The sequence below is a fragment of the Dipodomys merriami genome, unplaced genomic scaffold (assembly GCF_024711535.1).
Source record: "Dipodomys merriami isolate MVZ:Mamm:240054 unplaced genomic scaffold, mDipMer1.0.p SCAF_857, whole genome shotgun sequence".
Taxonomy (NCBI): domain Eukaryota; kingdom Metazoa; phylum Chordata; class Mammalia; order Rodentia; family Heteromyidae; genus Dipodomys; species Dipodomys merriami.
In genome coordinates, this window is record NW_027206465.1 from 307,744 (window position 1) to 322,884 (window position 15,141).

The following is a 15,141-nucleotide window of genomic DNA, read 5'->3' on the forward strand; positions in this document are numbered from 1 at the left end:
GAAATATTTGATTGACCAATGGGAACAAGCCTGGGATTTGGATTTTGAGGGTGGGGACCCACTGCTCTTGGGAAAAGTAAGATGGCAGCAAAAAAGAACAGTCTGGCAGCTCTTTGTATGTGTGCACCTCTGCTGCTTGGTAAGAGTGTTACCTCTCTTCTCATACTCTCTGCCTCTTTGTGAGTTTATTCCCTGTAAGGCTTCCTTGACTATACCCATTCTGTAATTAGCTCATCCCTCTTAAGGATGATACAAATTTTAAATATTGGAGTACTCATATAATCCTAGCACTCAGGAAGCTGAGTTGGAGGCTCATGAGTTGACCTTGAGGTCAACCTGGGCTACTTAGCAAGACCCTGTTTTATGAAAAATGTTAAAGTTAAAAAAAACTGAAAACATTTTACATGGTGCTGATCTGTGCTTTCATTCCAATGGAGAAACAAATGAGGTGTATTACTGTGCTGTTGACAGTGAAAATATCTTACCTTTCTAAATATGGCTCTGTTTTGGAGCAATCTTTGTTATCAAGTGATGATACCATAAAGATGGAAAAACTGTGTACATGACAACTTACCTTTGTATGAACAGTAGGCAAATTTAATGTGGGAAACCTTAAATTGTCTTTTTTAAAAAAAAACTCTTGCAGTGTCCTGAGGCAGATTGCTCTTTTACTGCACATGAGAAGATTGTACAGTTCCACTGGAGAAATGTAAGTTTTTATGTTTTTTTTTAAAACTTTTTTTGATACATGCTCTTCTTATTTTATTGATGTATTACCTTCACAGTTCTTCATTTGTGCAGACTAATAGCACTAATGGAGTACTTTGTAAGGGAGTTTCACATCTTACTCAATCTTATCCTTATAAAGAACTATGCCAGGTATGTCAATAGCTCCATTTAATAGGTTAAAAACAAATGATTTGTCTAAGGTATCAAGATTGATTCTTTCACTGGAGTTTCTTGACTCTAAATTCTGTGTTACGCTACTGGAAATTGTCATGTCTACTCACTGCTTTAACTTTCACCCTCAAATTTGGCTGTAAGTCACTCATTTCAGTATTCACTGTAAGTCAGAAAAAATAATTTAGTCATTTCCTATATCTAAAATTAGGTTACTCCTATTCCCTTATCAGTAGCATTAAGCTAAATACATGAGAAATCACTCCTTTTCCTTTAAAGGAATAATCATAATATGCTTGGAAAATACGGGCGTCTTAGTCTAAAATTCTTTTTCTGCTTGTAAACTTCTTGTTGGCTTCAAAGTCATCCACATAATCTAGAGCATACACTATACTTCCTGATGTTCAGTAGGCTTTTTCCCCTAGATGCATGCTCCTGGGATGAAGAAGATCAAGTTAGACACACCAGAGGAGATTGCAAGGTGGAGAGAAGAAAGAAGAAAGTGAGTAAAGAGCTGAGAGACAGTAACTTTCTTTGACTGTGGCAAATAATGACAGTCTCATCCTAATGTAAAATACCAAAAGGGAAATTTGAAATTGATCTTTTATAATGTTGTGATCATTCAACTGGAAATTATTGGCGCTGATTTTTTTTTTTGTTCTTCAGAATTGGTACATAATGACATTTAGAAAATTGCTACTTGATTATTTAAAAATACAATTTTATTATTATTATTGTTGTTATTAAGTAGTTGTACAAAGTGGTTACAATTCCATAAGTCAAGTTATAAGTACAGTGCATCATGGTCAGTGTCAACCCTTTCACTACTCTCCCTCATTTTCTTCCTCCTGTCCCTACCATCAAATTACGTAGTTCATTCTTCACATAATGTACATTGAATATGACTACATTTGCTCACTCTTCCTTTCTCCACTCCTGTGAACCCCCCTTTTCCCAACACCCCAAAAACATGTTTCTACTTCCTATTATTTGTTTTGATAAACAATACCTTTCAAGAATAACCACCGTTAGTCAGTTTGTGTGTAAATACATTGAGCCCTGTATATGTTACCATGCATTAAAAATACAATTTTTATTGGAGGAAGTTCTATGGTACTATGGCACAGGACTGTAAGCTGCATGGCGGGGAGCATTGAGTGTAGCTTTAGGGAGAGTTAATAGAACTCTTATTTAAATGACATCTATTGTAATGTTATTATATTTTATTTTTTGAGGGGAGCTAGTATATGCTGCTCACTTGATGTTTAGTGACTGACACAGTAATGGGTTAGGTAATGTTATTTACAAATGTATTGTTTACCTAGGTGCTGGTGGCTCATGTCTATAATCCTAGCTACTCAGGAAGCTGAGATCTGAGTATCATGGTTGTAAGCTAGCTGGGTAGAAAAATCCATGAGACTTTATCTCCAGTTAACCAGTAAGGAAAAAAACAAACTGGAATTGGAGTTGTGGCTCAAGTGGAAGAGTACTAGCCTTGAACACAAAAGCTCAGGGACCAGTGCCCAGGCCCAGAGATCAAGTACCGGGATGGGCCAGAAAGTATAATTGTTTACTGTTTATTCATTCATTTTATTTTTGACACAAAATTGTCAAATGACTGTTATATGCTGGTCATATAACAAATTCTGTTCCCTATAGAGCAGTGAACAAGATTGTAGCAGTCACCTGGCTTATTACTATCTTCTTATTCTTCATTTCTCCTATTACAGCCTTACCAGAGTACCTGTCTGTAACAAAAAGAACTTGTACCTTTCTTCACTGAGAAAATCTTGCTAAGAAAAGAAAATGTCAACTGAACTAACTGTTGTTAGCGATAATTGGTTTAAACTCTGGTTCAAGTATGTAGATTATCTGCCAGTCCCTGAATCAAATTTAACCTTTTTTAATGCAACCTCAGCATTTTTCATATACGGTAATTGGCATAGATTTAGATGTCTGTGGTTCTGCTGAATTTTGTATGGTATTTAAAATTTACCATATGAATATATATATATATTTATATATATATAAATATAAATATATATATATATATATTTGTCGATTGAATTACTGTTAAAGAGTGAATTATGTGAAAAGAAGACTCAGCCTGGACAATGATAAGGATGGCTGTAGGTTCCAACTTAGAAGGCAAAGTTTGGACCACAAAATAGTTTAGTGGAAAATTTTCATTCATTGGATACAAAGCTCCTTACTTTCCATGATGCTTCTTTACAGGTCCCTTTTTTTCCTCTGAAATCACTACTCCCCAACTATCTTGTTTTTTTTTTTTTTGCCAATCATGGGACCTGAACTCTGGGCCTGTGCACTGTCCCTCAGCACTTCAGTTCAAGGCTAGTGCTCTACCACTTGAGCCACTTCTGGCTTTTTCTGCTTATGTGGTGCTGAGGAATCGAACCCAAGGCCTCATGCATGCAAGGCAAGCACTCTACTACTGAGCCACCTTCCCAGCCCCTCCCCAACTATCTTATTTGTTGTTTTGCTTTGCTTGCTTTTCGTTTTGTTTTTATCTATTTTTCTATCTTTTTCTTCCTATTTTGCACAGAGGAATAAACACAGAAGAAGAGTTTTAAAAAACTGTCAGTGATGGTATTGAAGATTGTATCTTAGATGGGATGGAAATGTTCTGTTTACACTATTTTTTCTCTGCTACTTAGCTCTGACTTTGGTCAGTTAGAGGCTGTTGTGGTTCAGTGGTACTAATCCCTTTTTTAACTTTAATTCTTCCTAGAGCACTGACAGTGGTCAGTAGTTAACAAATTCTGCATAATAACTAAGTTGTATAAATAAATTTAATTCTTGTGAATCTCCCAAATTTCTAGTTCTCTTAAAGCAATAAGAAAGGTCGGAAATGAGTTTCATTTGCCAGTTGGATTTCTTATCTCTAGTGGGTATGGAAATTAAATAATTACATAAATGGGGAAATAAGACCAGTGTTGAATTAGTGTCTATGTTGCTATTGTGCTTTCCCAGACTCTTCCTCCCTTTCTCTTAGCCTATAAGAGGAAGAGGACCTCATCTAGGCTGGAAAGTTAGGGTTTCCTATGACAAAGGAGGATGAGGTAACAAAAGCCAGGAACAGAGGACAGACATTGGCATATTCAAGGAACTGTGAGTGTAGGTTAAGACAAGATAAAAGTGTCATAAAGTGGCACTTGGAATGGAGATAACCTGGAAGAACACAGAATGTACTTGGTGGCTGATGCTTGTGAGGCTAAAGAAGAAAGGGATTTTTGAGGAGACTTCCAAGTTTCTTTCTAAGCCCTTCAGTGAAAGGTGGTACCTGAGATAGGGAACTCTGGAGGAAACAGGATTGTGAGGTGCTGATTTTGGACACTTGAGTATGACAAGATCCTGAAACATCTATTAAAGACTGGCCTGCGTGTAGATTTTTTTTTTTAACATCACAATAACTACAAATGTGGCAAAGAGTGAAAGGAGATGCAATGCTGAGCATTGAGTCTATGCTCCTTTAACTCTATTGAAAGGCCTACTAGAGCGTAAAAAGCAACAATGTGGCTAGGGGGGAGCCAGAAAGGAGGAAGAAATGGGACTTTGGTGTATCATAGAAGCTACTGAAGAGGAAGGAAGAAGGTTGGCAGTGTGGATTGCTATGGATCGGTCAAATAAAACAAGACCAAAAAGACTGGCTTTGTGAAATACGTAGTGCTTCTTGATGTGGATTCCAGGTGATTCCTTAGCCTTTGTCCTCAAGTTTTTTGTTTTTTTTTTTCCATATCTCTCTATTGCTTTCAATCAGTCTGTGGCACATTAGATGCTGCAGTGGAAGTATGTGTACTTTGAATCTGTTGAGTACCTTTTTAACCTTCCCTTTTCCAGAGTCCCTCACTATGCAGTTTTAGCCTTTTAATTTCCTGGCTATCACTCTAGATTGTCAACTTGGACATAAGTTCTCATCCATCTATCCAGCTCTCACTGTCACTTCCAACTGGTCTGGACCAGTTAAGGCTTACCATTCCTTAACTCTTTAACTTCTGTGATGTCAGCCACCTCTGTCACTCTCCCTGACTTGGCTCACTTCAGCCACTCTTGTCAGTATCTCAGCTCCCTCACTCATTGCCCTTCGTCTTACCCACTTGGCCAAGTCTTAGTTCTGGCTCAGTTGCTAGGTCCTGTTCCAGAAAACCACACCATTGATAAGTACCCTGCAAGTGAATATTCAGCAGTGTGATTTGACCTCAGGAATTGACTTGGCTAATGAGAAGCTTAGGCTTATTCTTTGTATTCATTGTTTTGTGGTAGAAAATCGAGTGTTCAGTCTGTGCTTACTTGTTATATAGATGAGTGTGTAGTGTAAAATTTAAAAATAAATTTAAGCTGATTTTCTCTTAGCTAGCCAAAATGCTAATTAAAACAAAGGTCTTTAAAACTGGTAATATTCAGTAGTGGGAGCTAAACTTTTGCTATAACACACAAGATACTGTAACAGAGTATATGCTCTTAAACGTTCAACATCTTTTTACTTCCAGATTTCTGGTGTTTTTCACCTCAGTGCAGGGTCAGCCTCTAACTTTCAAGGCCATCCATGACAGTGGTTATTTCAGCATGTTTTACTTATGGGAGCTTTTGGTCCTTGCCAGACTTGTTATTTATGATAACTCATATACTTCTAGAAAATCTTAACATTTTTCATCTTCAAATTCTACTCCTTCTTCTTTGCCCAGCAGAAATCTTGCTGTTTTGGGGGATGCATTTCTTCATCTCCCTAGAAGAATGTCTCCCATATTTTTGAATACTGTATCTCTCCTCTGCTTAGCATAGATGTCTTTTATTGGTCTATCATTTTTTTCATTTGTTTTTATTCTGGAATAAATTGTCAGCCTTGAAGGTAATAAGCCCATCTTTTACATGGTTGCTTATATACTGTTGTGTCATAGATATGTGGGAGGCTTATAAATGTTAATATATGTAAATAGTTGAATTATTATTATTTTTTTATTTTTGCTGCTCCTCGGGCTTGAATTCAGGTGCTGGGTGCTGTCCCTGAGCCTCTTTGTGCTTCAGTCTAGCACTCTACCACTTGAGCCACAGAGCTACTTCTGGCTTTTTCTGAGTAGTTTATTGAGATAAGACCCTCACGGACTCCTCATGCTGGTTTCAAATCATGATCCTCAGATCTCAGCTTCCTGAGTAGCTAGGATTACAGGCCTGAGCCATTGGTACTCAGTAACTACTGTGATTTTTCTTTTTAACATCAAAAATCTCCTGATATAGAACAGATTACTGAGACAAACCAAATTGATGTCTATTTGAAAGCATTGTTTTCTGAAGTTGAAGGTGAACTCTGCTTTCCATGGTTCTGTGCAACAAGTAATTAAAAGGAAATATTTCTACTAGCTTAAGAAATTTAAGCAGTATTATTACTGTGTATGTTTATATAAAACCTCCTGATAGAAGATACATTTGATTTTCTGTTAGTAAGAAATATCAACTTTTGGGATGGGAAGGGGAAACAAAGGAGGAGGCTACAATGCTTGATAAGAAATGTACTCATTATCTTGCCCATGTAATTGTAACCCCTCTGTACAGTATTTTCACAATAAAAAAAGAAATATCAACTTTTGAATGTATATTAGTAAAAATTATGATATCCTTAATAATTTTTTGGTGTTAATTTAGCTTGAAAATTGGAAGCAAATGTTTTGTATTTTTAAAAGCAAACTTTTGCTGTCTATGGCTAAAGTCATGAAAACTAGACAAGAATAGATTTGGAAGGTAGAAGCAGAAGCCAGTGGCCAGACAAAAGTTAGCAAGATCTACCCAATTAAAACAAAATTCCCGGGCTGGGAAGGTGGCTCATTGCTTGCATGAAGCCCTGGGTTCTATTCCTCAGCATCATATAAGCAGAAAAAGCCAGAAGTGGTGCTGTGGCTCCAGTGGTAAAGTGCTCTAGCCTTGAGCTGAAGAGCTCAGGGACAGTGCCCAGGCCGAGTTCAGGCCCCATGACCAACCAAAGAAAAAGCAACAAAATTCCCCCAGCCTTCGCAAACTGTAAAACTTTCTTTTAACAACCGGCCAAAAACAAAACAAGTGGGAGGTACAAATGCTATATTGGCATTGAGGAAAATGTAGTAGAGGTTGGTTTCTATAGACTGGCTTTCAGAAAGTAGACCATACTTCACAGTATGACCACTAGGCGGCATGATTTTGTAATATTTTTCAGTATTCACTTTAGCTCAGGAAATCCATTTGATTTGTATCCCAAATTCATTCAAACTAAAGAACAGAGGCTACCTCCTCTTTAATAATGCAACATCTTTTTGAAGTTCAGAAAGACTTGAAAAATAATGGCATAGCTGTGTTGAAGCAGTTGTGTTTTGGTGAGAATAAAAAGGATTTGTAGTTACAGAAGATTGGCCTAGAAGAAAAGTCAATGAATGGATAATCATTTGAGAATGAGGAGCAAATCACAGTAGGATGGAATATGTGGAGATAATGGTTGGCACAGTTTTGTTGTACTTAAGGGTAGTCACTTAAGGCATCGTTAGCTAGAGGGGATAAGAAATGAAGAAGAGAAAAAGGTTTGGTGTCAGGACTTATCCCTCATGATAGAGGAAAGATAGAAGTATGGGGAGGAAAGTGATGTTAGATCAAAATGCAGAGAATCATGCTGTGAAATATCCCCTGTTAGAAGTCTTAACATCCATTCTCTAACAGGAAATATTGAGGTAAGTTACATCTGTACATAATTATGCAATATAAGATATAACTTAAAGTTTTTCTCTAGTAGTCTTATTATTTCAAAGAGTATTTTATTAACCTGAACTATATGTTTTTTATTCTTCCTCACTCATTATTTTAGTTTTTTAGTTGCAAACCTTAACTATATAAGGAGGGATTTCACTATGATATTCCTAGGCAGGTATACAATGTATAACTCCTGCTATAGTCTTCCCCCCTTCCTAATACAGTTTCAACAGATTTCATTGTTTCATTTTTATACATACTGACAATCTATTTTGACCATATTCATACTCTTTCACCCAAAGATAAAGTGTTTGTTTTGTATGTGCCAGTACTGTGGCTTGAACTTGGTCTCACAATCTCTCTTGGCTTTCTTGCTCGCTGTTGGCTTTCTGCCACTCAAGGCGCTTCTCCTTTTCCTTACTCTTATACCTCAGTTTTATGTGTGAAGAGGGGCTCCTGATTATAGGTGTGTATATAAATAGGTCTGGTATTTCTGATTCCCTTTCTGAAGCAGAATTTTGTTTTCTAGTATATTTATTTTTCTCTATTTTTTAGTCTCCAGGTTCTGTATAAATGATAATAATATAAATTTTGGAAGAGGATTTGACTGATTTCAAAGCTGAAACTTAAAATCTTGCAATTTTGGAAGGAAAATTAAGAGATTTCTTACCTGCAGGAGCATGATCATTTAATCTACCAGAAAGAGAACATTTGCTATTTTTTTTTTTTTAAAAAAGACTTCTTCCAAAGGAGTTTCTCCAAGACTTTGTTGTGTTATTTAGAAAATCCCTATAAAATGTTTAAATCCTTTATATTGAAAAGCACATATGTAATATCTGCCTACATATATATGATAAAGTCAAACATTGTGAAATATCAAATCATATTGTTTAATCTGTGGTTCACCATGTTAATAGATTGCAAGATTCAGAACAATAATAGTAAAAAGAACTGTTAGGATGGACATGTAAGCTTGAGATTGTGAAGGAACCTGAGTGCCTCTTTACGTTCCATGCCCACCGCTGTGGGGCTGGCTAAAATGATTACTTCTTTTGTCATCATTTCTACTTCCACATGTTCTGTCTTTAGACTGAGAACAGCTGGCTACCATCTTTTCTTTAAGACTTATTTTATTGTCACTTCTCATCCTCTTTAAGAGGCTGCAAATAGTTCTTTCATCTTTATTCAGAGGTTTTATTTTTCAACCTTTTAATCATCTTTGAGACTCTTCTGACTCCCTTCCAAGTATTTTCCTTGTCATTTCATTTCCATCACATTGACACAGTGCTCTGAGAATATCTGGCCACTTTGAGTATCACAAAGCTTTTGACGCTTGTACTAGAGTCAGAGTCCACTTCATACAACCTTAGATTATATTTGTTTTTAGAAGCATAGCTGTATGTTATTGGCCAGCTATCAGATTTTTTTTTTAATCTTGTATGACCTTGATCCTTTCCTTTTAGGTTTATTTGTAGCTTGAACATTCATCATCTTTTGTTTATAGAGGTGGTTTTTCTTGGCTGGGTATATTGCCTTTCACTGTCCTTATTGAAATTCATTGCCTTTTTCCTGATTACTTCACCACTACCCAATGTCATTTCCTTTTTTCTCTTCCAGCTTGGCTAAACTCATGGGCTTCATATTGTCTGTGCTATTCAAGCTAGTGATGTAGTTTATTGTTTTTGTTTTAGAGGTGAATCTGGAGAAGTGTCCTAGAAACAGTGGCAGAACACAGTTTGTTAATGTTTCTCAAACTTTCCTCTGATGACTAGTCAAGCTGAATAATGAGACTGGTGTTCTCTCCTTTCATGTTTTACCTCCAGAGGTTGATCTCTCTTATCAGAGTTTAGGGCCTGCATCTCCTTACATCTGTGCTACAAAACAAAGAAAGCAATTTATATTGCATTACCATCAGATTTAATCTTCTTTTTTTTGCCTGTCATGGGGCTTGAATTCAGGGCCTGGGCACTGTATATGAGCTTCTTTTGGCTCAAGGCTAGTGCTCTACCACTTGAGCCATAATGCTCTTTAAGACTTTTTCTTTTTTCTGTTTATGTGGTACTGAGGAATCGTCCCGAGGCTTCATGCATGCTAGGTAAGCTCTATCCTTAGCCACATTCCCAGCCCCAGATTTAATCTTAATCACAGTCTTGTACATGTCTCTCTGCTTATAACTTTTTATGGCTTCTCTTTACCTGCTGAATTATATACAAACTTTCTCATCTGAGAAAGTATCTCACAAGGCACATTTTGGCCAGAACCTCTCTTTCTGTGCCATCGTGTATAAATGTATTGTATTTCATACATAATTACAAATATGTGCGAATATCACACTTTCTGTGGTCTTGGTTTGTTTGCATTATTTTTTCTATTTAGATCACTGAAGCTTGTTTTCTATATTAAGAAGTCAATTTAAGACCAATGTCCTTCATGTTTCTTTCTTTCTGGATTTTTCCATTTTGATAATCTTTCTTTTCTACCCACCCCAACTCTATACTCTTGGGTATTTATATTGTTAATATTTTTGTTCTAGTTATAGCTGTTTCTCTGCTTTTCTTGCCCTTCCTGGTGTATCATATTTTGAGAACTATCTCGGTGACTTTGAGTAAATCCAGCATGCATTTGCAAAAGTTACTCAATAGACTTGTTATTTCTTCAAGTGTGTTAGGGTACTTGCCAACTAGATTCTATCAGTTTGAACATATTATATGACATATTTTGTTTCAATTCTAACATAATCTGATCTGGTAAAGCTTATCTGTTGTAAACTAGTAGCACTTTATAATGAGGTAATATTAGTTTTTTAACAAAAATTGCTAAATTTAGTTACTAGAGTGTTAGCAACTATTAGTTGCTAGGTAGCTTAAAGCTTTACACAAAAAACCCTTTTATAATTAACTTCCATTATTTTCTAGAAACTACCCAACTCTGTCCAATATTGAAAGGAAGAAAAAGCTAAAACTTGAGAAGGAGAAGAGAGGAGAAGTATTAACGACAACACAGTATGGGTAAGTTTTATAAAACTTCACTCTCAAGGTGTGATGTAATTGACAATACTTTTATGAGTAAGTAAAGGAACAGAAACCATGAACTTAAAGTTTCTTTTTTCTTTTTCTTTTGTGTTAGTCCTGGGGCTTGAACTCAGGGCCTGGGCACTGTCCCTGACCTTCTTTTCTCAAGGCTGGCACTTTACCACTTGAGCCACAGCACCACTTCTAGCTTTTTCTGTTTATGTGGTAATGAGCAATAGAACCCAGGGCTTTATGCATGCTAGGCAAACACTACCACTAAGCCACATTCCCAGCCCTTACCATTTCTTCATTCTCAGTTCTGAATCCTTTGCATCTGTAACATTTTCACTTTAAAGAAAGTTTAATTGTAGCTTAAAATTTTCACTTTAAAGAAAGTTTAATTGTAGCTTAAAATGAGTATTATCTTGTATTCATAGGAGTTCTTTTTTTTTTTAAGATAAAGTTCCTTGAACCTTTGTCTCTCAGCTGAATTGTCTCCTCCTTCCAGAGGTTTTCAGTCTCCATAGCACATGGCTGAGTCTTTTTCCCCTCATTTTCTGACACTATTCTGCATCTTGCTTTCTTCAACACTGAAAATTTGACTTGGTGATTGCCCCATATTGTAATCTACAATAATCCCCATGTTTTACAGATGTGTAAGAAACTAAACTGACTGTGGTATTTTTGTTTTCTTTTTCAACCAGTTTCCCACACAGACATTTAAGTTCTTACCAGCCTTTTACTGGTATCAAGTTGCTATTACATAATATATTTCATAAAAGAGTCCTGAGGATTCCTAGAAGTAGATCTGCTGAGGTTAAATATTATGTTTTTCCTTCCTTCCTTCCTTCCTTCTTTCCTTCCTTCCATCCTTCCTTCCTTCCTTCCTTCCTTTTTTCCTTCCTTCCTTTTTTCCTTCCTGTCTTGTCCTGTCTGTCTGTCTGTCTGTCTGTCTGTCTGTCTTTTTTGGCCAGTCTTGGGGCTTGGACTCCTGAGCTTTTGCTCAAGGCTAGCACTCTACCACTTGAGCCACAGCGCCACTTCCAGCCACTAAACCACATTCCCAGCCCAGTTAAATGCACAGCGTGAAATTTTATATGTGTGTATGTGAGTGTGTGTTATATATATATATACATACATATATATATGTATATATATATATATATATATATATATATCATATGCACACACACATTCCTTTATACATTGCATGGCCTCCATATCATTTATAGTGTTTTTACCTCACCAAGTTCTCTTAAGCCATCTCCTGATCAGTGTCTAACCATGAAGTTCTTTTTCTAATTTCTATCATCACAGATATATAATGCATGTTCTTAGAATTATACTAATTATGATTTACAGTGATTTCAATGGCTCAAAATTATTTTTGTGTTTATCTGTTATATGTAGCTGTTAATAGTTTCATTTTTACTGTTGTATAGAAGTCAATTATGAGAATATATATCTTTTTCTCTAGATAGACATCTAGGTTCTTTCCAGTTTGGACAATTATGAATAAAACTGCTATGAATATTGGTGTATGTACATGTGCCAAGGCTTGAACTCAGAGCCTCACTCTCTTGCTTAGCCTCTTGTTCATGGCTGGTGCTCTATCAGTTGCACCATTTCTTTAGTCCAGTTAGCTCTTTTGCTGCTTAACTAGAGAGTTTCAGAGTTTTCTTCTCCAGCTGGCTTCAAACTATGATCATCAGATCTGAGTCTCTTAGCTAATATTGCAGATGTGAGCCATTGATGTTCAGCTTATGAACACTGTCTTTTGTGGGAATTAGTACTCATTTTCATTGATACATATAGAGAGTAGATCATAGGTTATCCATCTTTAGCTTTAATAGGTTTAACAATTAAACCATTTACATTTACCAAAAGTAGTTTGAACCAATTGATGCTTCTTGCTTTGTCTGTGTCTTGGTCATTGTTTGGTATTGTTATACTGCTCTCCCATGTTACATTATTTTCCTTCTGACTATTGATGTTGAACATCTTGTCATATGGATATTCTCTTGTGAAGTATCAGTTTAAGCCTTTGACTATTATTTTGTGTTGTGTTGTCTTGTATTTTGCAGTACTGGGGTTTGAGGTTAAGGCCTCATGCTTGCTAAGCATGTACTCTTATCCCTGAGCTATACCGCCACTTTGAGTCTTTGCCTAGTTTTTAATTGAGGTTGCTTTTTCTTGACTTGTAGGAGCTGTTTATTAGATACACTTTTCTCTTTGGAGTATATGTATTACTGATACAACAGTCTTTGTCTTGCCTTTCTACTCTCTTAATGAATGTCCTTTGTTTTCATACAAGAGTGAGTAATTTTTCAGACACATCTGTGTTAGGTACATCTGTGGTTCTTGATAAGGCTCGGTGCTATTGGGGACTGGTTGGCTGATAGGCTAGGATAGATAGGCAGGTCCAATTTAGTGCTCTCTATTCTTTTGTGTAGAAAATTGGGAGTGTATACATATTTTGTGTATATAGCAGTATATGTGTGCATATATATATATATATACACATATTTTTGTATGTTTGTATAAATATATGAATATATGATTCTTTTGGCATCAAATTCTTTAAAAATTATAGCAAGCCCTTGCATTGTAGATTTAAACTGATCGTGTCAATTTAACTAATTATTACGAAAACAAGATAATACCTTTCACTTACTAAGGGCTCAGTCTCAGAGTTATTGTACCCTAAATGCAAAGTATTTTTTTGTGTGTGTGTCAGGTCTGGGCTGATGCTCTAGCACTTGAACCATAGCTCCACTCCCAAAAGCACTTCATTTTATTTAATTCTTTCTGTCCGCATGATTCTCATTCTACAGACAGGAGTAACAATAAAAGATATTAATATTGTCTAAGAGGGATGGTGAGTAAGGAGCAAAATTGAAATTTAGGCTCAGATTTCTAATTCTTTGTACTTCCACTATTAAAGAATTTTGCCTGATAAAAGGCAAATAGTTTTTCTTTGAGTAAATTTAGTCCCTCTAAAAAGATACTTTGTATTGTTTCCTGAGAAATCCTTCATAAATGCTTTTTGAAAAATACCATGTTTTTCTTAAACATAAAGTTAGAAGATGCTCACATAAATATTTGTTTTCTTTCTAAATGAAGTTGATGCAGTTGCCAGAAGCACACTGCACCTGAGCTGGCTGTGGGGCTGGGCAGAGAGCAGTCCCTGTCTAATCTACTTGAAAGTTCAGCAGGAAGCTCAAATAAAGTGGCATATTTTTAAAAATTATCTTTAGATCATTGTGCAAAAGGAAAGGTAACGTATTTTTAAATGCTGAAGAAAGTTTAAGACTCCTTTAAAATGAGTAGACAAAACCATGTAAACTCCAAGGTATATTTTTATATTCCTAAATGTAAGTTAAATTGATCGAATGATTGCACAACAGAGCCAAATGTCAGAGTGGTAAACATAAGAATGGGAGTGTGTAGCTGAGCATGAGTAAGATAAATTATGTAGTATTGGTAGATTGGTAGATTGTGTGGTATTTGTTCATTTAACGGACTACTGTAAACTTCTCTGTCTTTGGGAGACAGTTTCTTTTATTTTGGTTGATTTAGTTTAGTAAGCTACACTTGATCACTTTAACATCTAGTTTCTTTTACACTCAGTACTCCTTTTCAATTATTATTTTTTTTTTTGCAGAAGTCACTGCATTTTTTACTGAACTGTATTTTTTTTTCTTTCCCCAGCAAGATGAAAGGAATGTCCAGACATTCACAAATGGTAAAGATTAGAAGTCCTGGCAAACACAAGAAGTGTAACAATGGCAATGCTACCCATGGAGCAGTCACTTCATCAGGGAGTCACTGCTGTGGTTCAAAGCCTGAAGGTCCAGCAGAGGCAAATGAAGATCCTCTTGGTGTGTTAATAAACAGTGATTCTGGTAAGCCAATAGGAAAGCAGTATGTACATAAGTATGTGGACAGTGATGCTTAAATTGATTATCCATAGCCTTGTTTGTGGAGATATAATGGCAAATACATACAAATGAAGTGATTATTTCATTTTTATATTTGCAGTTCTGCAGTTTTACCTCAGGGCCTTGTGCTTACCTGGTAAACACTCTACTGCTAAACTGCACCTTTACGCCTTTTTGTACTGATTATTTTTTACATAAAGTCTTGCATATTGCCTGGCTGAATATTTGGACCAAGTTTCTGGGATGACAAGTGTATGCCACTACCATACCCAGCTGCTTCTGTTGAGATAGAATCTTATGGGGTTTTTCTGCCTGGGCTGGGTTGGAACCATGATTCTTCTAATCTCATCTTCCCACATAGCTAGAATTATAGGACTGAATGACTAGTGCCTGACAGGTTTTTGTGGGAAGAGGGGGGGTGGGGGGTAGGGTAGTATGCTTGAACTCAAGGCCTGAGCACTATGCCTGGGATTTTTTGCTTAAGGCTACAACTGTACCACTTGAGCCACAACTCTATTCCTGGACTTTTGCTGGTTAATTGGAAATAAGAGTCTCATGCATTT

The 15,141-nt window shown here is 36.3% G+C and overlaps 1 protein-coding gene across 2 annotated transcripts in view; it reads left to right on the forward strand.

Annotated features, from left to right (window-relative positions):
- The window catches only part of LOC138820301 (FMR1-interacting protein NUFIP1-like), a 31,192-nt gene that overhangs the window by 5,603 nt on the left and 10,448 nt on the right, over positions 1-15,141 (forward strand). For both annotated transcript variants that reach the window (XM_070011976.1, XM_070011977.1), the window contains exons 4-7: positions 647-709; positions 1,326-1,402; positions 10,542-10,634; positions 14,349-14,542. In XM_070011976.1, coding sequence (XP_069868077.1) covers positions 647-709; positions 1,326-1,402; positions 10,542-10,634; positions 14,349-14,542 — 427 coding nt within the window. The remainder of the gene's footprint in view (positions 1-646; positions 710-1,325; positions 1,403-10,541; positions 10,635-14,348; positions 14,543-15,141) is intronic.